Source organism: Dasypus novemcinctus, chromosome 9 (genome assembly GCF_030445035.2).
Source record: "Dasypus novemcinctus isolate mDasNov1 chromosome 9, mDasNov1.1.hap2, whole genome shotgun sequence".
Lineage (NCBI taxonomy): Eukaryota > Metazoa > Chordata > Mammalia > Cingulata > Dasypodidae > Dasypus > Dasypus novemcinctus.
The window spans coordinates 3787004-3812066 of NC_080681.1; the positions used below are offsets into that span (position 1 = coordinate 3787004).

Below are 25063 nucleotides of genomic sequence, written 5' to 3' on the forward strand. Positions count from 1 at the left end.
TAACTTCACGACATCTTCAAAGTTCCTTCTGCCGTGGTGGTGGGATTGGGGCGTGGGCATCTTTGGGGGTGCCATTATTCTGTCTTATTCCAAATTCTATTCTAGAAGCAGTGTGACCTCATTAGCTTTTTCTCTTTGCATCTCATTTTCCTTATCTGTAAACTGATGAAATTCATTCAGCAAGTTTGTTATGAGCCAGGCACATTCTAAGATTTGCATGTATAAAATAAAATGTAAAAGTCCCTGCTCCTATGGCACTTGCATTCTATTCTATGAGTACTGGTTTGTCCAATTCTATTTGTCTCTGGGTTTTCAGAGAGGGAACTTTGGAACTAGAGCCAAGAAAAGAAGGTGATATGTATGGTAATATATAGAAAGTAGCGTATGTTGTTCTTGTGGTAATAAAGACTATCTTTTTAGCCGTTTAGTTTTATGCACATGCGAGAGAGTGCATTAAATGGTTTTTGAATGAGTGAATAATATGAATGAATAAACATATAGGCACCTTTGCCTGACAACCTTTGCAGTTAAATGGTCCTCCCATCTCCTCCAGCTCATACTCTGCCTCCCTGGCAGCAGCTCCCAAACTGCCCCCACCCTTGAGGAGATGCAAGTGACAATGTTTAAAAATTCTTTATTCCATGTTTGTTTTAAATTCATTACCTAATGGTGTTTTCCCTAATAACATTCTCTCCAAGTCAGTCACAGTGTGATAGGATTCCTCCAGGACTGGATTACCTAAGACGTGGTTCCTGGCCCTTTCACAGATTCACAATGTAACAATTAGAGAACTGTTCATGTCCCGGCAGGACCGACTGTCAAAATGGGAGGATAGTTCCAACCTCTAGAAGTATTTCCAAAGGAACTGGAGATCCTTGGGTTAAAAACACAAGATCTGCAATAGCATAAGCTTATATAGTTAAGGGTGGAAGGAAACTTAAGAATCATCAGGTTCAACCACTTCCATTTTTTCAAATAAGAAACTAAAGCTCAGAAGTGAGGTCTTCCTGATGTCACTTTCCTAGTTATGGCAGAGCTGGGACTTGAAAAAAGTTCCATGCTCTATTCACAGTACACCATTGCCTCCTGGAACAGTCTCTTGCTTCCCATTGCCTCAACCTTCTCATGGAAATTTATCCTCTTGGATGCACAACTGATATAGCCAAACCCTTGAAAAGAGATCCTGGCAAACAGAACTTGATGATAAATAGGAAGATGATGTAAGTGCAAGGGATGAACCCAGAAATAAATCATATCTTCACATTGTGTTTACCAGAAATTGCATTTTGAATAATTTCCATAGAAATTATTTTACCCACCACAGGAATGCTACTCCCTCCCACAGGGATTTGACCAAACAGAAAAAGCAGCAGAATGGAGAAAAAGTGGTAACTGAGATTTATATATAAAACATTAGTTGAAATCTAAGTAATAACTCTCAACTAATCAGAACATTTTATGCATTCTGCTTTTAGCAAAAAGAGAAAACCTCAAGAAAGCAAACATACATCAGATTTTAAAAATGCTTCCAGAGTTTATCTTAGGCTCAAAAACGTTTGCCCAATTCCCTGCCCTATCTTTAAAATATCCCACTATACGCCTTACTTCCTCCCCCATCCACATATATTCATTTGCCCATTTAATCAATCTGCTAAAATTTACTGAGCCTTCTATGATGTGCCAAGTGCTCTGCTGAGTCAGAGATGAAGACGTGGTCTTAAAGTTATTCTCAGGAGATTGAGATTTAGCACGTGTTCACAGATAGATTCCTAGTTCCGTATTTTCCTAGTTCTGAGTATTTCCATTTGGTTCTCCGCAGCCACTCTATCACCTTGTTCTGTGCCTGTGGGGGGCGGGGTGGGGAGGATGGCTGATCCGATGGATCAGATAAATGATGCTCCTTTGCCCTTAGATTCAGTGAATGGTGGGAAGCAGAAGATCAGAAGATCACAGGGTGGGAGAAGAGCGGGGCAGGGGCATTTACCTGCCCCATCCCTGCTCCTGCCCAGCTGTGGGTTGACTGTGGAGATCTTCCTCTACTAGAGGCCACAGCTCCTGTTGGGGAGACCTCTCCTAGAACTCTCTTGAGTTAATAACTGTCACAGAAATCACTGTGATTGCCAACTGCCAAATAAGGAGCACATTTCTCAGAAATAAAAAGCAGCACAGTTGGGAACTAAGGGACCTGCTACCCAGAGTAGCTAGACAGAATGAAAGAGAGTCAGGATGTTCTCCCTACTTACCCTTTGCAAAAAGACCTGTAGAAAGTCACTTCAGGTTCACAAGTCGGTAAGAGAAGCCTCATATTCCGTCTTTCATAAACTGAAACCTGCCATGCCAGGATGAGGATAGCCAATTTTATTTGGTTGAGAGTAGCTGCCTGAAACACAGTCTTGAGAAAAATCTTGAAGCCCCTTCTACCAGTATGGTGGTTAATTTCATGTTTTATCTTGGCTAGGTTATGGTTTCCAGTTTTTGGTTAAGCACTGCCCTGCTTACAACTGTGAGGATATTCCACAGATGGGATTTGCAATCATTAATAGTTGGGTGCATCTACAGCCAGTTGATTGTATCTACAATCAACAAAGGAGAATGCCCTCAGTAATGGGGTATTATCCTCATCCAATCAGCTAGAGATCTTAAACGTAAGAATTAAGGATTTCAGATTCAAAAGACTTTCTGCCTCAACTTCAACATTGGTTCTGGCTGGAATTTCCAGCCAGCTTCCCCAGGGAATGTGGGCCAAGGACTTCACTACCACCTTTACTGAGGTTTCCACCTTGCTGCCTGCCCGACAAGGTTCGGACTTGCCGCCCCCATGGCTGCAGGCCAGCCACCAGTCGTGTGAGCCAGCTCCTTATTTTTGAAGGAATTACTCAGGAGAACCCTAATACAGTGTGGGTATCTCACTGTCTGTCATGCACGTGGGGACAGGGGCCCTGCTCTGAAATTCAGAACCTGACTATAACACCTATCTCCGTGGCTCTAAATGAACCTAATTCAGGACTAAGCAAAAACTAATGCATAGAACCATAACACTTATAACATTTATCAAGTCCAGCCTGCCTCTATAAATAAATTTTTACTAATTTTAAAGATAAGGACAAAGAGGCTCATGAAGGTAAAATGATTCACTGAGATTAGTAATGGGACTAGCACGCAGGTCTTTTCTGAGTTCGTGCTGTTTTACTTACTAAGGACAAAAAGTGAAGAGCATTGCTGGTGGCAACCACCCACGGGTTTTAGGAAGGCCAAGAGAATCTAAGTGATTGAGACGGAATTCGACTGAGACAGTGAGGCTAATACTGCACTGTTTTTAAAGAGATCAAGATCTCTTTTGATCTTGTCTCTAGAAAGATCAAGATCTAAGCACTACGTCTGGCTTTCAGTAGCCACAGCTAGGGTCCCATCATCACACCAGATAGCCGTTTTCCAGGACAGGGAGGCGAAGGGATCTAATACAGATAGACTGAAAATGCTGTCACTTGCACTGCCTCAAAACTACTGGGGATGGAAAGATGACATGCCTGAACATTGAGGTAGGGAGATAAGAGCATGGCCCCTCTAAAAATGGGTTATTTACGTGTCTTGATTTTGAGGACTGGCCAAAGTGTGACCTTCTCCCACATGAACCGGCCCTGGCCCCGGCCTCTTCCGCTTTACAGTGGCGTAGAGCACTTAAGGTAGAGCCCTACTGGAGCCTGAGGCTCTTTCCTATGCCTGCTCTTCCTCATGTGATTTTGGTCATGGTACTTAATATCTCTGGACTGGCGGGTTCCTCAGTTATAAAATGAATATTAAGATAGAAAAAACTATAGAAAAATAAAATAAAATGAGAGGTGGGATGGGAGTTAAGCCACAGATGAAAAAGAACAATTTACATATCACTCTATGGTTTCCCATATACTTTAATGACTCCTGGAAGTTATCTCATTCAAGGACAGAGTCTGCCTCACTTTGATTTGGGGTTCTTACAATGGGTCCAGGATCAGATGGCATGGCCAGAAAAGCTGTAGCTATATTCCAAATTGTGAAAAGAAGGGTTTGCTTCCATTGTGGAATCTCCTCCATATTTCAAAAAAAAAAAAAAAAAAAGCATATTCAATATAAATGAAAGGTCAGGGGTTACGGACTGTGCTTTAAGTATGTTTTGAACACAGATGCCATCTAGTCCTTGCAGCCTGCAAAATTCTTCTTTAAGTGAATAAATGTGTAGGGTAACTCTCCATTGCCTTGATCAGCATCTATTACCAACCTGACACTTAGAATTAAATTAGAGAAACAAAGAGAAACAAAATTGGATACTTTGAGACTTGAGGGCTGATTGTACTACTAGAGTTAAGAGTGGACTTAAAGTCTTTCCTTATCCCATTTAAATCTAACGAGGTATAAACTCTCCGTTACTGGGGAGTAGAGGTGTGTCTGCAGAGGTGGAGGTTCCCCTTGATGTTCCTGAACAAGGAAACCTAATCCTTTCTTCTGACACACATGGTTGCAATAGAAATCACTCCACAACTGCCAGTCTGGTTTTAATCTGTTGATTCTAGCAAGACGGGATTTGCAGGGAGTGTTAAGGGGAGAGCAAAATTACCAGAATTTACCATAAAATAAAAGTGTTGATGAGGAATCAAATTTTTAAACAAGTGATCAAAATTGTAAGCATGAACATATGTAGACATAAAGTGCACACCATAAGTATACAACTATAAAAATTCCTGCAGTATATCTAAAGTCTGCTTTCAATACATTTATATCACATTTTCCTAAAGTTCTTTAGTTTATGCAAATGAGCTTTTAGCAGCAGTAAAATACTGCCAGTAAACACAGTGGTGCTTCATTTAATCAACACTGTTGGAATATCAAGTATTCCATATTCCATAAGTGAATTTCCCACATAACCAAACTTACTCCTACATAATCCGAACGTTTCAATTTTAACACAGTCTGTATAGAAACACTGTATGACTGTTACTATGAAACAAATATATTGTGTAACATATTGTTTGATTCAAAAATTTTTTTAATGTATCCAGTACATTTAATTGAAAAATGGGTGTTTTTATTCAACTGTTTTCTTTTTAGTTTGTACTTATATATATCTTCAATCATTAAATATACAAAATAACGTAAAAAAAAATTTAAATTCAAAAGATGTGCCTCCTCTGCACAAGGTTCTATACTATACTAGGTGCTAGAAGAAATACAAAAAATAAAATATAGTCAATGGTCAACCTTGACAGTTGAGTGTGGTTGGAAACACAACTTACTATTTCTAATAAGCCTTACAGTTTACAAACAATTTACTTTAAAAATAGGTATTGAAGTGATTAGACTTATATTCTTACATAACTTGTTCAGTGGAAATGTCTTAGAAATATCTCCCATGAAAATATCATTAGTCACATGAATCTTAGCAGATAAAGGTGAAGAAATGCTTAAGGAATAAAATAGGTAGTCCTTTGAAGCTTTCTGTGGCACTGAGTTTTATTGTTTCATCTTGCAATCTGATGTCCAAGGATGCCAGAATTCTAATCTAATTCCTAGAATCATAAATCCAATTAATAACTTATCTGTAAAAAACTACTGCAACATTTTGCTGTACATACTAAACACTTAAGACATTTATAATACTGCATGTTTATAAGGGATACTGTATATTTTTATAAGATCAATAATCACTTTTATCCTGGTCTTCGGTAATGCTGTATTCTTTGGGTTCTCCAACATCTGTTGGCTACTCCTTTTATTTTCATCCTCTGACCCCTTCTTTTCCACAGACTCTTCCTGTGGTTCTCAAAACTTTCCTTGGTTCAAGTGTTCATGGGGGATTGTCTCAGTGGGTGGACACCCACACAATAACCAAAAGAAGATCGTATTCCCATCCTGGGAAGTCCTGCCACATTCTCTAATAGAGCAGCAAGAATTCCCTGAGTACACGGGCAGTGCCTAGCAAACAGGCCAACATGCCAGGCCCTTGATATTGATGTTTGTACTTATGAAATTGAAACTTAGCCTATTGTTACATACTGCCTAAGAGTTACCTCCTGAAAGCCTCCTTATTGTTCAAATGTGGCCTCTCTCTAAGCCAAACTCAGCATGTAAATGCAATATCTTACCCCCTAACCCCTGGTGTGGGACTTAACTCCCAGGTATAAACCTCCCTGGCACTGAGGGCTTATTACCAAGCACCAACTGGCAATGCATCTGGAAAAAGACCTTGACCGAAAGGGGCAAATATTAAATAAAAATCAGTTTTTATGGCTAAGGTATTTCAAAGTGAGTCAGTAGGTCATTCCAGATATTATGCTTACACGTGTCTCAGCGGGATCTCATTGACTGCCAGAGTAAACAGTGCCTCAAACAGCAGGGCTCCTAAAGGCTCTAGGGACATCTTTTTTTTTTTTTTTTAAAGATTTATTTATTTCTCTCCCCTGCCCCAGTTGTCTGTTTTCTGTGTCTATTTGCTGCATGTTCGTCTTTGTCCGCTTCTGTTGTTGTCAGCGGCATGGGAATCTGTGTTTCTCTTTGTAGCATCATCTTGTTGTGTCAGCTCTCCGTGTGTGCGGTGCTATTCCTGGGCAGGCTGAACTTTCTTTTGTGCTGGGCAGCTCTCTTTACGGGGTGTACTCCTTGCACGTGGGGCTCCCCTATGTGGGGACACTCCTGCATGGCACCGCACTCCTTGAACGCATCAGCACTGCACACGGGCCAGCTCTACACGGGTCAAGGAGGGCTGGGGTTTGAACTGCAGACCTCCCATGTGGTAGACGGATGCCCTAACCACTGGGCCAAGTCAGCGTCCCTCTAGGGACATCTAGACACTATAAGCAGGGTAGACAAGCTCAGGAATTCATCATTCTGTCAGTGGGCCTTATTTTGGAAAAGATGCTCCCCAATGTAACAGTTAGACTCATTTGTAATTTCACTACACATGGCTTTTCTACCCCTTTTATTTGAACCTATATTTAGCACTACACTCATTAAATATATGTCCTAGAGACATAAATCTTTAGTCTGTTTATATGCCAATTGAGCCCTGATTCTCAGCAGAGCTCCAACACCTACTCTCCAGTCCAGGGGACTTGCCCAGGACAACTAGGGAAAGGATGATGATGGACAACGCCCATCCCCCCAAAAACAGAGAATATCTACAACTGCAAGACAGCTCCATCCATCTGCCCCAAGAGAGCTAAGCCCCCTCTCAATCAGAAAGAGTGGGCATCACCATCCCAAAATTCTCAAGTTTGAGTAGTCAACAAACATAAGGGGGGAATGCAAGTATGTACTAAAGTAGACATTATTATTCTAGCAATGGAAGAACTTGTATCATTGCTATAAAGCAGTGGCCACCAAAGGTTCTGAGGGGAGGGAGACGGAAGAATTGGTGTAACATGGGGCATTTTGGGGACGCTGGAATTGTACTGCATGACAAAGCAATGATGGATATAGGTCATTACACATTCTGTCAAAACCTATAAATTGTGTGGTATAAAAGATAAACTATATAAAATGTAAACTACGGACTATAGTTAGTAGCAATGATTCAGTACGTGTTCATCAATTGTAACAAATGTACCACAGTAGTGAAAGACGTTGTTAATGGGGAAAAGTGGAGGGGGGGAGGGGAGGAAGTGGGGTATATGGGAATCCCCCATACATACTTATTTTAAAAATATGGAATGCTTCATGAATTTGTGTGCCATCCTTGTACAGGGGCCCTGCTCATTTCTAGCATTCTAATTTTAGTATATGTGCTGAAGAGAGCACCTCCTATATTTTTGATGTAACATTTATGTAACCTAAAACTTCTTTCAAAATAAAATTTAAAAAAAAGAAATTTTTAAAATCAAAGAATAAAGTGAGCGTTATGAAAAAGACAGGTAGTCAAGCAGTTGTGTTATGACGACAAATGTATTTATAGCTTTTTGTGTTGTGCTGGCAGGTTTTAATGTGAACATTTGAAAAGATGCTGAGTGACTCTGACTCTTTCATCTACATTGATAAATACTTTCATCTTTGAACATTTGTGCATTTTGCAGTTACTGCTCAGAGGACCCAAAAGCAAAATTTCACTTTATATACTTTTCATGTACTGAACCATATTTATTTAAAACTGTATTTAAAGTGTTAAATTTTACACACCTTTATACTCAGTATAATTACATTGCTTCCACAGTAATGCAAAGTATTAATAATAGGGAGAATTTCGGATGTGGAAGGGTACATTGGAACTCTGTATTTTCTCTGTATTTCAATAAATCTATAACTTCTCTAATAAAAATTCAGTAAAAATAACACATCTTTAAAAAAGCTTTCCTTAGTTTCAATTGCCATTTCTTTTGTAACTCAGACCTCTCTACTGAGTTACATCTATATATATCTATGGAGAGGTTTAACTATCTATAGACATATGCCCATAGATATATAACTACCTAACGGGCAGTGCACTTGGATAACTATAAGAACCTCAAATTAAAGAGACAAAACGGTACTAACCATTTTGCCAGAACAGGAAATTGACTTCTTCAGGGTTTTTGTTGTTTTTACCCCTCATCCCTACAATTCTTCTCTCCTGCTCACTTCTCAATTACACCAATTATGCCTGAACTTCACCAGTACTTTGTATCACACTTACAAGACTTTATGGAATGGTTTTAATTTATTAGTTTTGCCTTACCCTCTCTACTAGATTTTCCCTCCTTAAGACTGTGGGCATCTCTTAACTTATCTCCTACTTCAACCTCATCATCTCTCCCCACCCCAAATCTGGCAATTTTCAGTATTTATTCAATAGATGAATGCAACAACATACATACATAATGTAATTCTGAGGACTCTCCTTCAGTTAAATGTTTACCATTAGAGTATTATCCTTCTGGGAGATATTTTAGGTACATTAAGGAAGCAGAACTGTATTAGTCTTTTCCATAATTTAACACAAAACATTTTCAGCGATGACGTATCACCTTCTTTCTTGGACGAAGGTAAAACTACCACCACCGCAGCCCCCCCACTCTCCTTCCCAACTCAGTGTTTGTTTCCATCGTGATCAATGTATCAGTTATTTATTTGCTACCCCAACAGGATGTAGGACACTTACTGAAGGCAAGATGCACGCTTTTCTAATTTTTGTACCTTCAGTGCACACAGCAAGGTTCAACAAACGTTTGCAGATTGGATGATTTAACGAGCCACACAGATCCTAACAGGTTACTTCTTGCCCTCCAAAAACACTAGGGGTCCCCATTCTTAGAGAAACTTTCCAAAGGCCGTTATCAGAAAGAAAACCTACTCAACTTCCCTCCCAGACCAAAGCGCTCCATCTAATCTTTCTAAAGGCGTCTCCCTCTGAGAATACTGCGAAAGGCTGGGCCTTCCCGAGAAGCACTAGAGGCAACCCACCCGCTCCGGGCCGAACCTGGCCACACCTGCCCGGCGGAGACCGCCGCCCGAGGCGGCCGCGCAGGCCCGCCCCCAGGGCATGGGCATGCGCAGCAAGCGCACGCGGGCTCGGGACCCGCTCCCGAGCACACGTCACCCAAGCCACGCCGGCTCCTCCCTTCCCAAGATGGCGCTGCACTTAAGGCGGAAGGCGCGTGGCTGCAGGGGCTTCATCCGGGCATTTCACAAAGAACCCGTGGCTGCTCCCGCTGCCCAGGTAACGGAAGGAGGCCCTCTCCCGCCGCCGGCTTCCCACCTCGCCAGGTCCTTCTCCTTTCTCTTCCTTCCCTTCATCCGTTCCTCTTTTCCCGCCTTCCCCGAAAAGTACCCAGCCATTTCTCTCTTAGGGTAGTCTTGCCTAAGGCTCGGAACGCGGCGACGTTGCAAGCGTGCGTGATGACGTTACGTTGTCGTAGTGGGCGGGGCGCGCCGCCGCCAGCCCTTGTGGCGGCCGCCTGTCAAGCTGAGAGCGTGCCACTGCTACTGTTGCCCGGCAACGCGAGAAGCCTGTCCCTTAGGAGAGAGCCGGGATCAGAGACCCTGTCGTTCCGGGCTTCTTTCTGATGGCCCCATTGCTTTCTTTACGCCGAGCTCAGCACGTAGGAAGTGTCTGAGCATCTTCCAGCCACATTCCTCTTCATTGCTCCCACGTAGCCCGGCGTCTAGCAGGCTGTGAAACCGTGAAAACGAGCCCCCACACTGCCTCGTCCGAGCCCGGGCGTGGCTGCACAGCTGATGCGTTTACTCTCCGTGCTGAGAGCGGGACCCGGCGTAACTCATCAGTATTCAGAATTTTACTCCTGTGGAAAAAAAAGAGGAAAAATTCTTTTTCACTCGTTGAGGCATTTACTGGGCATCTTCGAAGTGCAATCTTAGTGGTAGGCAATTTGACATACATTACCTGGGAAACATCTTCTGGGAACTAGAAAGAAAATTTGAGTTTCTGTAGCAATTAGATGATTTTCTGGGGTCCTTGCATATTCATTGTCATAATCTTATATGTCAGAATTCGTATTTTAACTGGTGTGTTAGAGCCCTAGACTGGAAATTGGGTAGCCCGAGGTCCCGGGCTTTGTCTGCCGCTTACTAGCTGTGCGATGGGACGACTTAACCTCGCTGGGCTTATTTTCTTTAGGAAAATGGGTGGCGGGGAGCGTTGTGCTGAAATACTTAGCTTCTTCAAGCTTTGGAAAAATCTGTAGCTCTTGATTATGAAACCAGAGTAAAGCCAATGAGATTAATTATGAAAACCAAGACTTAAATTCAAGTTAATTTTTCGAATTAATCTGTAAATTTCTGAACTTAAGTTTTCCTCATTGAAATGAACTTCACCAGATTCTTGTAAAAATAAAGGAGATAATATAGAGGAGAGTTCTTTATTAATGAAAAAAAATATTCAAATGTTTTTTTAAAATTTCAGGCAGCAATATTAGGTAAGAATTGATTCAAAATTAGGTAAATCCATCAAATACTCCTCTCCTTGAGGTTTGAGAGTTTGATTTTGCAGAACCACCAAAATATTGCTGGATGATTACTATATTGCATATTAAAACGAATGCTGGGGTGGGAAGTGGATGTGGTTTAACCAGTTGGTGCCCCCCTACCACATGGGAGGTCCTGGGTTCAGGGCCCAGTGCTTCCTAAAAAGAAGACAAACACACACCACCCCCTGCCACAATAAACACATGGCACAAGCTGCAGCCTGCCCGGAGCAGATCTGGATTACTGCCAGGCCGTTGGGCACTCACCTTTCATGTGGGAAGTCCCGGGTTCCCAGTGCCTCCTGCAGAAGGTGAGCAAACAATGAGCAGACAGACAAGAGAACCATGGGGGGTGGGGGGGTGGGGGGGAGATAAATAAAGACAAATTAATAAATCTCTAAAAACCAAACAAAACCACTGCTGGTGAACAGATGTTGAGCCACTGCTTCCCACATGGGAGGTCCCTGGGTTTGGTTCCTGGTGCCTCCTAAAAACAAAAAAACAGTAAACAAATGAAAAAAACCCACTCGGGAGCCAGTGTGGCTTAGTGGTTGAGTGCAGGCTTCCCACATATGAGGTCCTGGAGCTCGCCCCTGGTACCTCAAAAAACAAAAAACAAACACTACCAAAATAACTGAGCCTTAGAACCAAACTTCCCTCATTCCAAATGAGTTGAGGATTTTATGAATTTAGAAAATCAAAAAGAAAAGAAAAACAAACGAGCTCACTAGTGATTGAATGAGGACATTTAAGGCCCTAAATCACTATAAATGCTGAAGAAGTGCTATCTTAAGCCTTTACTATTGTTTCTTTGATATTCATGAATAAATAAAAATGATTCTTAAAGTAATCAACTGTTAATCCGGATTGTTTCAAGATGTAGAATTTCCAGAACAAATTAGTGTTTGCACATCTTTAATTTAGCTTTGAGTAGAGTAAGAATCAAATGAGATAATATAAGCAGGAGTATTTTTTTAAGTGTAAATCTACATATAGTTTTCTGCCATTAGAAATGATGTTTTGAAAGACTAATGCAGTCATTTGAAAGACTAATTGAGAAAACATACAAAAAATTTTTTTTAAGAAATTATTTTTTCTTTTCTAATTGGTTCTCCCCACCCCATGGCTCCCTCATCTGTGTGCTCATTTTCTACCCACTGTGTTGGCTCACTGTCTCTGCTCGTTGTGTTTTCTTGTCTTCTTTAGGAGGCACTGGGAACCAAGCCCAGGACCTTCTGTGTGGGAGGCAGGTGCCCAACTGGTTAAGCCACATCTGCTCCCCCAAATTTTATTCATAGTATTACAATATCATGTTCATATGTAAATATTTATATAAATATATGCACAGATAAGAAGACTGGAAGGAAAAAGACATTGTTAACTTTTTTGTTTTACTTTGATCTCTCTAAGTAGTGGATTAAAAGTAATTTAAGGGAAGCGGATTTGGGTTAACCAATAGAGTGTCTGCCTACCACATGGGAGGTCCAGGGTTCAAACCCCCGGCCTCCTTCACCCATGTGGAGCTGGCCCATGCACAGTGCTGATGCGTGCAAGGAGTGCCATGCCACGCAGGGGTGTCCCTCGATAGGAGAGCTCCACGTGCAAGGAGTGTACCCCATAAGGAGAGCCGTGTCATGCAAAAAAAGTGCAACCTGCCCAGGAGTGGCGCTGCACACACAGAGAGCTGGTGCAGCACAGTGACACAACAAAAAGAGACACAGATTCCCAGTGCCGCTCATAAGAATGCAAGCAGACACAGAGGAACACAGAGCAAATGGACACAGACAGCAGACAACGGGGGTGGGGAAAAGGGAGAGAAGTAAAATAAATAAATCTTTTTTTAAAAAGGTAATTTAAGTTTTCTTCTCTAAGCTTTCCATATTTTTCACATTTTCTAAATTGAGGGAAGATATATCATTTTTGTACCCAGAAAAAGCCTTTTTATAGCATAAATCTCTATATAAATGTGTAGTCATTAATATCATTTATGGTATTTTCAGTCTCTGAGATAGAACCAGCAGTGCTATTATTAAAATGACCTTAGAAAAGGACTACTAAAAATTTATGGCCACTATTCCTATATGTATCTTCTTTTCTTCTTGAAATGCTTCCTTTGAAGTCAAGGGGATTCTGTGAACAGATGCAGAAATATGTGAAGGAAGAATTGGATTCTTGAAACAGATGCATTAGACATTTTTATGACATCTCATAACCTTTGTGAAAAACAAAAATTATTTAGCCCGCGTTCAGTACAATAGAAAGAAATGTATATTTATCATATGGATGATTGTATTAAAACTAAGGCATAGCTGAATTGCTTGTTATTAATTTTGACCGTTCAGTTACTCCTTGAGATGAGAAGCAAAAGTGGTTGAACTGTAGGACCGATTGCGACTTATAGAGTCCTGTGATTCCTAGGTTTATTTTAGTGTTTTGTTTTGTTTTAATTTGAACAAAATCATGGGTAATAATCTTGAGATTGTAGAGCTTTACTTATCTCAAAGACAGGCTTTTGCCTTTCAAGGGTAGATGAAATTCAAATTCAAAATAAAAAATAGGGGGAAACCTGGAATAGCAGTACTTATTGTGAGAGATCTGCAATTTATATGAAACGGTTTATTTTGCCAGGTGTTGCCTGACAGGAAACTGTTGAAGTCTGACAAGATGAGAGTAGTCAGAGGAATGAATATCTGACGTGTTTTGTTTAAATGCTGATGGTATTAGGTAAATTTAAGCCTGTCATCATTGGCAAAACACAGATTCTTACCTCTTTAAGCGTTGACTCATGACTGTGCAAAGAGTGAGATATTGATGGTTAGTTGACTTTTGCAAGATTATTTGCAATCACTCAAAGTATAAAATGTCCACATTCTATTGCAGATGAGTAACACACTTCACTCTTAACTGTCCCCAACCTGGTTTGGGCCAGGAATAGCATACAGTTCCTACTGTTAATGACCACTGAGTATTGCCAGTAGATGAAGGAATGATGCCTGCGAGAAACAGGCACTCTTTAAATTCTTGTTCCTGTATTTAGTGCTCACAAGTCTTTTTTTTTTTTTAAGTTCTCTTTCTTTTTTAACTTTATTTTAAAATAACTTTAGATTTACAGAAAAGTTACAAAAGTAGTACAGAGAATTCCTGAGTGCCCTTCACCAAATTTCTCCTATGTAATTATAGTATAGTTATCAAAATGAAGAAATTGATGTTGGGTACCACAGGCCAAATTAAATTAACTACAGACCTAATTAACATTTCATGTGTTTTCCTTCTGATCCTTTTCTCAGTCTGGGATCAAATCCAGGATCCCACACTGCATTTAGCTCTCTCCTTAGTCTCCCCACAATGTGTGACACTTCCTTAGTCTTTCATGATCTTAGTACTTTTTTTTTTAAGGTTTATTTTATTTATTTCTTCCCACCCCCTTGTTGTTTTCACTTGCTGGGTCTGTTCATCTTTCTTGTTTTTTTAGGAGGTACCGGTAGCTGAACCCGGGTCCCTGATGTGGGAGGGAGGTGCCTAATCACTAGAGTCACCTCTGCTCCCTGTGTTGTTGTATCTCTTGTTCTGTTTTTCCTCCCCACATCTCTTGTTGCATCAGCTCGCCATACCTGCCTGTCACGTCAGCTCACTGTCTTTAGGAGGCACCCGCAACCTCTGCCCCCTGCTTTGCTGAGTCTCTTACGTTTTTTCTTCTAGTATCTCTTGTGTCAGCTTACCACGCCTGTCTGTCTCACCAGCTTGCTGTCTTCTTTAGGAGGCATCAGAATCCAAACCAGCGACCTCCCGTGTGGGAGGCAGGAACCCAGTCACCTGAGCCACATCTGCTTTCTGACCTTAGCACTTTTTAGGAGCTCTGGTCTGTTGTTTTGTAGGATATCTCTCGATTTGTGTTTGTATAATGTTTTCTCATTATTAAACTGAGGTTATGGATTTTGGGCAAGACTCTCCCAGAAGAGATGCTTTTTATAACAAAACTTAAAAGCAGGTATTAACATTTTATTTTAAAGATGAGGAGATCGACTTTGGGTAAATACCTAGCCTAACGCCCACCACTTAATAGTGGATGGAGTTAGGAGGATAAAATTTACTGTTGGTATTTTATGCCATATTTTGCAATTAGTATTTTTTTTTAAGTTTTTATAGTTGTATTAATCTTCTGGCAAAAAAATCTGCATGATCCCTCATCCACTCACTGAAGAATCTTTACTCTTTCTATTATCCAATCGCCGGCTCACTTTTTGCCAGCACCAACATTGGCCTCTGCAGTTCCCCTGACTTTCTTCATTCTGTTCTTGCATTCTTTTCGTGTTTTCTTGAGGTCTTTTTCTTCTCATACATGCCATGTCTTGCAAGTGTGCATCTGTGTTAATTTTTCTTTGCATAATCCAAGGAATCATAAACCATGCCAAAGCCAGTTGTCTTGCCACCACCAAAATGGGTTTTGTATCCAAATAGAAAGATGACATCAGGTGTGGTCTTGTACGTTTCACTACCCCGCCTGTCCCTGAGAGCTCCCTCATCTGTTTGCTTGTTGTCTGCTCACTGGTTTTTTCTACTCACTGTCTGCTCATTGTCTGTTTGGTTTTTCTTTAGGAGACACCGGGCCCTCCCATGTGGGAGGTGGGCACTCAACTCCTTGAGCCATATCTGCCCCCCTGGTCTTGTACACTTTGGCTGTTTTTTCCTGAATTTCTGTCTCAGGTGCTGTTGCCCTCCTAGGGTGAAGGACATCGATGACCCTGTGTTTCTGTGGAAGTAGTGCGTTGGGCATAAACTTCCTGGTCTGGATAGTGACAGTGTCATTCATGATGCGCGCAATCTTCAGGCAGCCAGGGAGGAAAGGAGATTTGCAATTAGTATTTGTTTTTTGTAAGTTTTTGTGATCCTAATGACATTAAAAATTGAGGTAGAGCTCCCATTCACCTTTCCCTTAGTGTTTCTCTCCGTGTATTGCCCATCCAACATGCAGCATGAGCTGAGCAATATGGAAAGCTATCAAGAACTTAGGTCCATCTGGGCATTTTGCTAGCTGCTAACTGTCGGTTTGATCAGGTCATTTGACCCCTCTGTCCTCTTCTTAAATGGCAAATTAGGGCATTGGGTGCATCAACTCTAAAACCTCTTTTAAGCTCAATCAGTCTATAAACCCATTTCTTTAAAACCTTCTTTAAGGTTGTTGTTCCTGTGAACTTAGCTTGTTAGAAACTGTCTTTGAAAGTATCCCTGACCTGCTATTGAAAACTACCCATGATAACTGTGGAAAGAATAGAGGTGGGACAGGAGGTAAGTGCTGAGGACACTCACCTAGCCACAGCCAGGAGACGCCGAAACAGTAAGACTGCTGCTGGCCCCAGAGCCTTTCTAACGTATCTAACGTTAGGGCCGGAGTTCCTAACAAGGGAAAACTATTCTTGTGGGGATGTGTTCATTGTGTATTTATTATTAAATAATACACAGTATAGTGTGGGCTTAGTAAGTGGTCAGTTGTTTTCCAAAATGCTCCACATTTAATCTTGAGTATAGCCTACAAAAGGTTTTATTATTTAGTCATATAAAATTTTTACTCACTGACTAAATCTTTTTTCGTTCTTGTTTTCAATCTTTTTTTCATATAATAAACTTTACTTAAAAATTTATTTTTATTTTTTTAAAATTTATTTTTAAAGAAGTTTTAGATTACAGAAAAGTTACATTGAAAGTGTAGGAGATTTCCATATACCCCACCCCTTCCCCTCTTACATTTTCCCTTATTAATAACATCTTACATTAAGTGTTTGTTACAATTGATGAACAAATATTGAAACGGTGCTACTAACCAAGGTCTGTAGTTTTACATTATGGTTTACATTTTGCACTGCACAATTTTATAGGTTTTGACAAAATGTATAATGGCCTGTATCTGCCATTACAATATCATGCAGGACAATTCCATTGCCCTAAAAATGCCCCGTGTTCCACCTATTCTTCCTTTCCCTTCTGCTGAGAGCCTCTGGTAATCACTATCTTTATATCAACGTTACAAGCTCTTCTTTTACTACAATAATCATAAGTCTACTTCGGTCCATGGTTGCATTCCCCCCTTTCATTGGTTCAGTCCTCTGTCTTGAGGATTTGGGGATGGGGGTGCCTGCTCTCCTTCAGATTGGGAGGGAGCTTAGATCTTATGGGGCAGATGGAAGGAACTGTTTTGCTTGCAGTTATAGATACTCTTTATTTTTTTGGGCTTGGGGTTGTCCATCATCAAGGATTAAATCTTTACTCCGCCTTCCCATTTTTGCCAGTTCTCTAGTGATAATAAATCTAAATATTGGTTTTCTTAAAAAGTTTTAGTTCAGTGGGTTTTATTGTCTTATTTATACTAAAATTAGTTTAATGCTTAATTCAATTTTGGGGGAAGTGGACTTGGCCCAGTGGTTAGGGTGTCCGTCTGCTACATGGGAGGTCTGCGTTTCAAACCCCCGGCCTCCCTGACCCGTGTGCAGCTGGCCCATGCGCAGTGCTGATGCGCGCAAGGAGTGCCCTGCCACGCAGGGGTGTCCCCTGCATAGGGGAGCCCCACGCGCAAGGAGTGCGCTCCGTAAGGAGAGCCGCCCAGGGCAAAAGAAAGTGCAGCCTGCCCAGGAATGGCACCGCACACACGGAGAGCTGACACAGCAAGATGACGCAACAAAAAGAGACACAGATTCCCATGCCACTGATAAGGATAGAAGCCGTCACAGAAGAACACACAGCTAGTGGACACAGAGAGCAGACAACTGGCAGGGGTGGGGAGGGAGGGGAGAGAAATAAATAAAATAAATAAATCTTTAATTCCATTTTGGGCCCTGGCCTGGGAGGACTGCAATCATTTCCATTATTTTATATTTTTTTAAAGATTTATTTACTTATTTATTTCTCCCTCCTTCCTCCATTGTCTGCCCTCTGTGTCCACTCGCTGTGTGTTCTTCTGTGTCTTCTTGTATTCTCATTAGGCAGCTCCGGGAACTGATCCTGGGACCTTCTGGAGTGGGAGAGAGGCGATCATTCTTTTGCGCCACCTCAGCAACCTGGTCTGCTGCGTCTCTTATTGTTTCTCCTCTGTACCTCTTTTTGTTGTGTCATCTTGCTGCACCAGCTCTCCACGTGGGCCAGCACTCCTGCATGGGGCAACACTCCTGTGCGGGGCAGCACTCCGCATGGGCCAGCTCCCCACACAGGCCAGCTTGCCTTCACCAGGAGGCCCTGGACATCGAACCCTGGACCTCCCATATGGTAGACGGGAGCTCAGTTGCTTGAGCCACAGCCGCTTCCCTCCGTTATTATTAAACATGATGGTGACGGGGGTGTTGACGGCAGACATTTGTTAAATGGATGCTCTGCAAGTGCCAACGTGGTTTCAACACTCAACATGCATTAGCACATTTAATCCTCACAACTCAATGAGATAGCCGCATTTTATAGATGAGGATGCTGAGAGGTTAAATAATTCACCCAAGTACTATGACTAGGAAGTTTCAGAGCCAAAATATAAATCCAGGTACCCTGATTCCAAATTCTGTGGACTAACTACAAAAAAAAGGAGATGGTAAATTCCAAAACAAACTGCACATGTTAATTTGCTGCCTTACAACTTTTAAATCTGTTCCATGGAAGCCACTTATGTATCTTGCCATGGTGGCATGCAGAATAGAAATGATAAGGCAGTCTTTGTTTTTGGTGTTCCAACAGTTTTGTTTGGCTTGATGAATTATGAGAAAGGAGCAAAGCTGACTTGTAAGTTTATCTCCATGTCTCTCTTTGGCTATTGCCACTAGGATTATAGGATTATCCTGGGTGAAATAAGGGCTTTAACACTCGAGTCCCAAGGTGCATGTCGGAAGCTGCTTATGCACAGTCCATAGCTGAAAGGTCAAGCTGCAGGCAGGGGGACGTGGTGATGCTGGAGACGCTGGGTGACTCGGGGAGCGCCGTCTAGAGCAGGGCTTCTGAGCAAGGGGTCTGTGAGCTTGAATTTAATTAAAAAACCATTGTTCCTGTGGGGAGGTGTTGGTGTGGGTGTGATCTATTTATAAATGATGTGGACTTAGTAAGGGGTCTGTGGTTTTCACCTGACTGGCAAAGGGGTCCGTGGAACAAAAAAGGCTAAGGACCCCTGGTCTGGAGTCTAGTTGGGATTTGTGGCTACGGTACTTTCTTCAAGTGGTAGCAGAGATGCAATCTTAGAAGATGGAAAAGATGGACGTCATTAATGTGGGCCATTTTGGGGAGGGATATGTAAGAATTCTAAAGGATTCTCATTCCAAGGAATTCTTAAAGAGGTCTATAATTCAATGATAGAGTATGAAAGAATTTTTTAGCATTAGTAGTACATTGGTTAGGTTGTGATGAGGCTTTAAAATTGGCAACGTTGAATATAGCTTCCTTCATACACCAAAAAAGGGGGCTCCTCATGAGCCTCTTACATTCCCATGAGCGGAGACCACGTGGACTATCCTACATCATAATCCTTCAGCCCCCTCCTGACCAACACGCCACGCGGGGCTCCTCTGGGAAACAGGAGAGTGTAATGGTGAAGGGAATGGAGCTGTTTACCCAAATCCCTGAAATGGATTCCTATCCTGATTTGGATGCGAGTTACCTGGCCATCTTGGAAAATCCCTCTCTGCAGGCAACTTCAGCTTCTCCGATAGTTGGCAACCTTCCAGCTGTCCCCCACCCCCCCTGCCAAATTTTTAGTATTGAATGTTCAGACTCGGTCGCTTAGGGAAGCAAGTTTGCAGAGGCTAAACGTTCACACGAACATCGTGCTTGTCATGTTTGAGTCGCCTGGTTCTGTGCTGAGAGGAGGTGTGGTGAAGCAGAAGGCGCTTGACTATTTGGGCAGGTCAACTGGCTCCACGACTTCTTAACTGTGTAATGCCAGCAGACTTTCTCATCAGTAACATGTTAATAATTCCCTCACACTCAGGAATTTTACACGGTCTCGAGATCCTGCCATGTATGTAAAGTGCCTTGGCCCATCCAGAGCACCTCCGGGGTCCTTTGTGGTTGTTGACGCTTTCTTCAATACTATATAATTCTACTCAGCAACCCTTTCCCCCTCTACCCTTATCAATCTTAACAAGATTCATTACATCATTCTCTAAAAAACAAAAAAAATTAGTCTGGCCAGATTAATCTCCCCAAAGAAGAGCTCTAATTATGTTCTCAGGTTGCTCAGAAAGAAATCCAGACTTTACTTAGAGTCCAACATTTAAGACCTTCCACTGCCGGGCTCCTAAATAACTCGCTAGGCCATTGTTACCGTCCATGGATCCTTTGCTCTGGAGCTCATGAAAGTTCAGCGTGCTCAGAGCGGTACCCTGGGCTCCTTTGTGGGTGTCCTTACGCCCACTGGGAAAGGCCTTTCCTCTCACGCTTGCCTGCCGCTACTCTTTCAGAGCACCAAAACAGCAAACAAACAGCACAACCCAAACACAGTGTGGTGGCTTCGAGCTGTGTACCCAGAAAAACATGAACTTAAACTTAATCCATTCTTGTGGATATGGACCCTTTGTAAATAGAACCTTTTTTTTTCTTTTATTTCATTATTTAGATGTTTAAGTTCTTGCAGTAGGTTTTTACAAGCTGGTAAACACTGACACATTATTTCTCGCACAGAACTGTAACAACACATTCCCAGACAGTAGAAATATATGGTTGAACATTTTATCAGTTACATAATAAAACAAAATATTAAGTATCCAAATATTAAGTTACGCAGCTCAAAAGGCGTGTAAAATATTAGATGTCTGCCGAATTCATTAGCAGAAACCTACTTTTTTTTTTTTGCAAGAGTTTGGAAAGAGAAGGGAAGAAAACCACACTTAAAAAATAATAGCTGGTAAATGACTTCCAATAGATATGGAAAAAATGATAAGGATTTCAGAAATTTTATGATTAAGAATTGTTGCAGCTACCCTGACAAAGCATCTCTACTTTATAAACATTTTTTTATTAAATTAAAGAGCACATTCTACATGTTCTGCATGAAATGAAAGCAACATTTTATTAAATATGTAATAGCCCCCTCCCATTCATTTTGTCAGGCCCTGCCGATTAAGTTGTACCCTTAAGTGCAAACATTAAATTAATAGTAAGGTTTTTTTTTGTTATTTATTTAAATGATTATGTTTTCATCAGTAATACCACAGAAAGACTATTATGTCCTTCTTAGATGCTTCACATAAATATCAGTCTGACACAATCGTGTCTGTCTGTGTAACTGTTTGAGTGCTTGGTTAGGTGAAGTGTGCCAAGTTTCTCCATTGAAAATTCACCAGTTTTCCTTCTGTAATTTATAAGTCATCTATGGAAAGATTCTTTGAGGCAATATATAACTTTTTCTTCATAAAACAGGCATTTCAAGGTTTTTTACGTACACTGATGATTTTTGCAAAATGCTCTGTTGGTTTTCTTTCCGCTCTCCTCAGCGCGGCAGAGCTCTAGAGCCAGCCTGGGCAGTGGTGCCCTGCAGGGCCTCCTGCCCGCCTCTGCTCCTGAAGCCTTGCTTACCGTTTCCAGGATGCTCCACTTGCAGTCTCAGAGGAAGGATGCGTTCCCAGGAGGAAGGAGAGAGAGAGATTCGGGGCCCAGGGTGGTGCTATGAGATAGACTGACCTTGCTTCTGTGCCCCCTCATTCTGTTCCAGGGAAATCACACAGTTGCTAGGGAGGTTGGTGATCTTTTGTGTAGCTTCTACACCTTGAATTCTCTTGTGTCAGAGGTTTCATCCTTGGTCTTGCTTTGTTCTAAGATCTCAACAGGTTCTCTTTTTCCCTGGCCATGGAATCTAAATCTTTGGTTTTGAAAACAGACTTGGACTCTTGACTCTGGAACCCCAATATCTTGTTCTCTGGAATCCAGCCCAGGGTAAGGGCTGTTCTCAAATGCCGTGATGAGAGTGCCCAGTTGGGAGGAGGTAGAGGAGGTGCAGCAGCCTCTGGTTTCTCTACTAGCATAGCGTGAGCCTCTGCAAGGTGCTTTTGCCTGTGACCTCGGCCTGACTCTAAGGCTTCCTCACTGTCTGCTCTTCTCTGAGTACATCTAGCGCTTTGATCCTGAAACCAAATCTGGACTCTCGACTCTTCAGTGTTAATTTCTAAAGCAAGTTTTTGTTTAATAGCATAACTCAGGTAAGGTTTGTGGTTGAAAGCATCAGTGAGAATTTTCAGCTGATCTGCTGTGGATATAGTGTGACTGCACCTTCGATACACAGCTAAGATCTCCTTTGATGAGTTGTCCTGGGCCATGTTGGAAGAGATCCTGATGTTCAAACGTGATTAGGTGGATAACAGTAAGGTAGGTTTTTTTGTGTGGAGACATTAAAGACATAAGGTTCTGTACAATGCAGGTTTCTAAAATGGAGATTTTCTTGAAAGTTGTAAAATGAGATTTATGGATAAACATCAGATAATCACCATAAGACTTGGTAAAAATACCCCCAAAATTCAGTGGTTCCACAAACCTGATGTATACCAGTACAAATGTGGGAGATGTAAACATAAAGTGAACAGGCAAATAACTATTATAGGCCCTATTTCAGGAATTGAAATGACTGAAGGAATAAACCACATAAGGTCTAGAGTGTTCATAGTTTCTGGGATTTTAAGTTCTGTGCAATACTAAAAATATACAAGTATTGTGCTGGGTATTTTGACACCTAATCTCTCTAATTTTCATGTACGTTGATAAGATTCCAGCATGCGAATAGATTTAAAGACAACTTATAACTCAATACTGCATGATTTCAGGAAAGTTCAATTATTACAAATGAAGAGCCCATTTTAAATGCTGACCAGCAAAAATTATTTGCTAAGTGTTCAGAAAGGCTGATTGTAACCACAGAGATTGCAATTCTTTCAAACTGGTAAAATTTATTTTCAATAGTCCTCGTTCATTAGACTTATTTACCAACATGTTAGCTAATACGTACAGCAAGTTAGGTCCTCTCCAAGTTCCACTTCCAAGGCAATGGCACCAGGCACCCAGTTTTACTGAATGTAGCAGTTGTTTCTGTGACCAATGGAGTCTTTGAAGCGCAGCCTCATTTTAGGACGATACTTCTCCAAATACAAAAGTCGCCTGCTGTTAAAAGCTCTGCCGATTTGTCTTAGGAGCTGGGGCTCTCCCAAGACCTGCAGCACGGCGCACAGCTCTGCAGCAGCCGGGCTCTTCACGACACGTAACTTTTACAAGACTCAACCGATCATCAAAATCTGGCTGGATGGTGGTGCACGGTCATCAAAAGGCCAGTGGAGAACACGGGTCTTTCTCTCTCCACAAGAGCTGTGTCTCAAGGTGCTTCACGCACTTACTATTGTAACTCCACACTTCTTAAGTTCCTCTAGAAATTGCTTAAGGCCGCATTGGTTGGACGGTGTGTGATAAGAAATCTCAAGGTCTTGTATGTGACTTCCCCAGGAGCTGGGCAGTTCATTTGCGCCATTTTAATTTAGTTTTTTAAAAAAAACCAAAACACTCAATAGGGTTATGAAAGAATTTTAAAAATTGCATCCAGAAATGACGTAAAGAATCAGTCTGCTTCAAGACACTCCACTAGAAATTCTCCTGCTTTGCCTGTGAAATGGGGAGTGAAAGGAAATGCAGTGAACCCCTGAGGAGCGGCAGCGATTCCGCAGTCCAGCGCCTGAGGCGACGTGAGCAGGCGAGGCCGTCCAGGTCGGCTCCTGGGAACGCGGCCCTCGGCTCACCGCTCTAGGCCAGCCCTGCTCTGGCCTTTCCTGGGGGCCGCGGCGAGGTTCTCGGCGTCGCTGGTCCGCGCGGACATCGTGCTGTGCCCGCGGCCTTCGCCGCGCTCCAGAACCCCATGGGTGTGACCAGGGCGCCCCAGAACCGGGGAAGGGGTCTCCTCACTGGAGACTGAGGCCTGACCGTACAGCCGGGCGGGTGACGGCGAACAGGCGGCGGGGGCGCAGGCCCCGCACGCCCCGCGCGCCCCGCAGGCCGGGCGCGCCCCGCACGCCCCGCACGCCCCGCACGCCCCGCACGCCGGGCGCGCCCCGCGGCGGCGAGGCTGTGGAGGGCCCGCGTGGTGGGGAGGGCGCGCCCGCTGAGTCAGGAGGGCCCCTGGCGCCGGCCTCCCTCGTGAGCAGTGACGCTCCGGCAGGGGGCAGCCGCAGGGCGCCGGCTGGAGGTCGGCGGGCCGGGGGGCCGGGGGGCCGGGCAGCAGGGACCCGCGGCCCTGCCGAGGGACGGGGACGTACCGAGGCCCGCGCGCCGCCGCGCGCACGCCGCCTCCCGGGAGGGCCGCCCGCGACCTCCTGGCCTTGGATCCGGCCCGAAAGCGTGAGCGCGCTGCTGCTTCAGCAGTCAGGAGACGGGACCCGGGACCGGGAGACCGTGTTCCGCAGCTGGGAGAGCCCCGTTTTGAAAGTCTAGGGCTTCGCACCTTTAGAGATGCATCCTTCCTTGTATTCAGTCTCTGTTGATAGGCATTTGCTTTGAGGACAGAAAAAATAGCATGTTCTTTCTTTCTCAGGCTCGCTGGCTTTCTGACTGAGGGTAAAGCAGGAGCCGTTTGGGGCCTTTGTTCCGCAGGAGCCCCGTGGGTGGGCACCTCCTCACCAGGCACCTGTTTCTGGAGGACACGGCCGCCGTGAGAGAAAGGGCAGGCAGGCTTCCGGCTGTGGGGCCTTGGCTATGAAAGTTACATGTGTGAGAAAATGCGGTAATTATTAATTCTTTGGCATAGAGATTCTTGTTGCAGAAGGAGCTCCTGAGTATTTATTGAATGTGTTAATTCAATGAAAAAATCAATGAGGTAACACAGAGTGAGTGCCTAACATTGGCATCTGGCAGATTGCTGAATTTAAACAATACATTTTTGCGTGTATTTTTATGTATTTAATTACAGAACATGTTTGATGTTTGCTGCAGTTGATAAGTAGTCTGAAAAAGGCCCTGAGTCTCTAGATGTTTATAAGTGATTGGAAGAAAATATGATTTTATTTTGATGGTTTTCCAAGTAGGCTGTGAATTTCCAACTTGTTCCTGTAACTGACTTTTATTGTCTCTTTACCCTTAATTTTAGATTTCACAGGTACAGCTAATTCTGTCAGTTTACTACCTCTGTATATCATACTGGAGTTTACCTATGC

General features: G+C 42.7%; 1 protein-coding gene and 1 pseudogene across 1 annotated transcript in view; one reads left to right on the top strand and one right to left on the bottom strand.

Moving 5' to 3' along the window:
* Window positions 1-7668: 7668 nt before the first annotated feature.
* On the bottom strand, window positions 7669-7767 carry LOC111763716 (U6 spliceosomal RNA; annotated as a pseudogene).
* Window positions 7768-9546: 1779 nt separating this feature from the next.
* The window catches only part of WARS2 (tryptophanyl tRNA synthetase 2, mitochondrial), a 129803-nt gene continuing 114286 nt past the window's right edge, over window positions 9547-25063 (top strand). Inside the window, exon 1 of the mRNA XM_004456606.5 lies at window positions 9547-9658. Coding sequence (XP_004456663.2) covers window positions 9569-9658 — 90 coding nt within the window. The 5' untranslated portion in view covers window positions 9547-9568. The remainder of the gene's footprint in view (window positions 9659-25063) is intronic.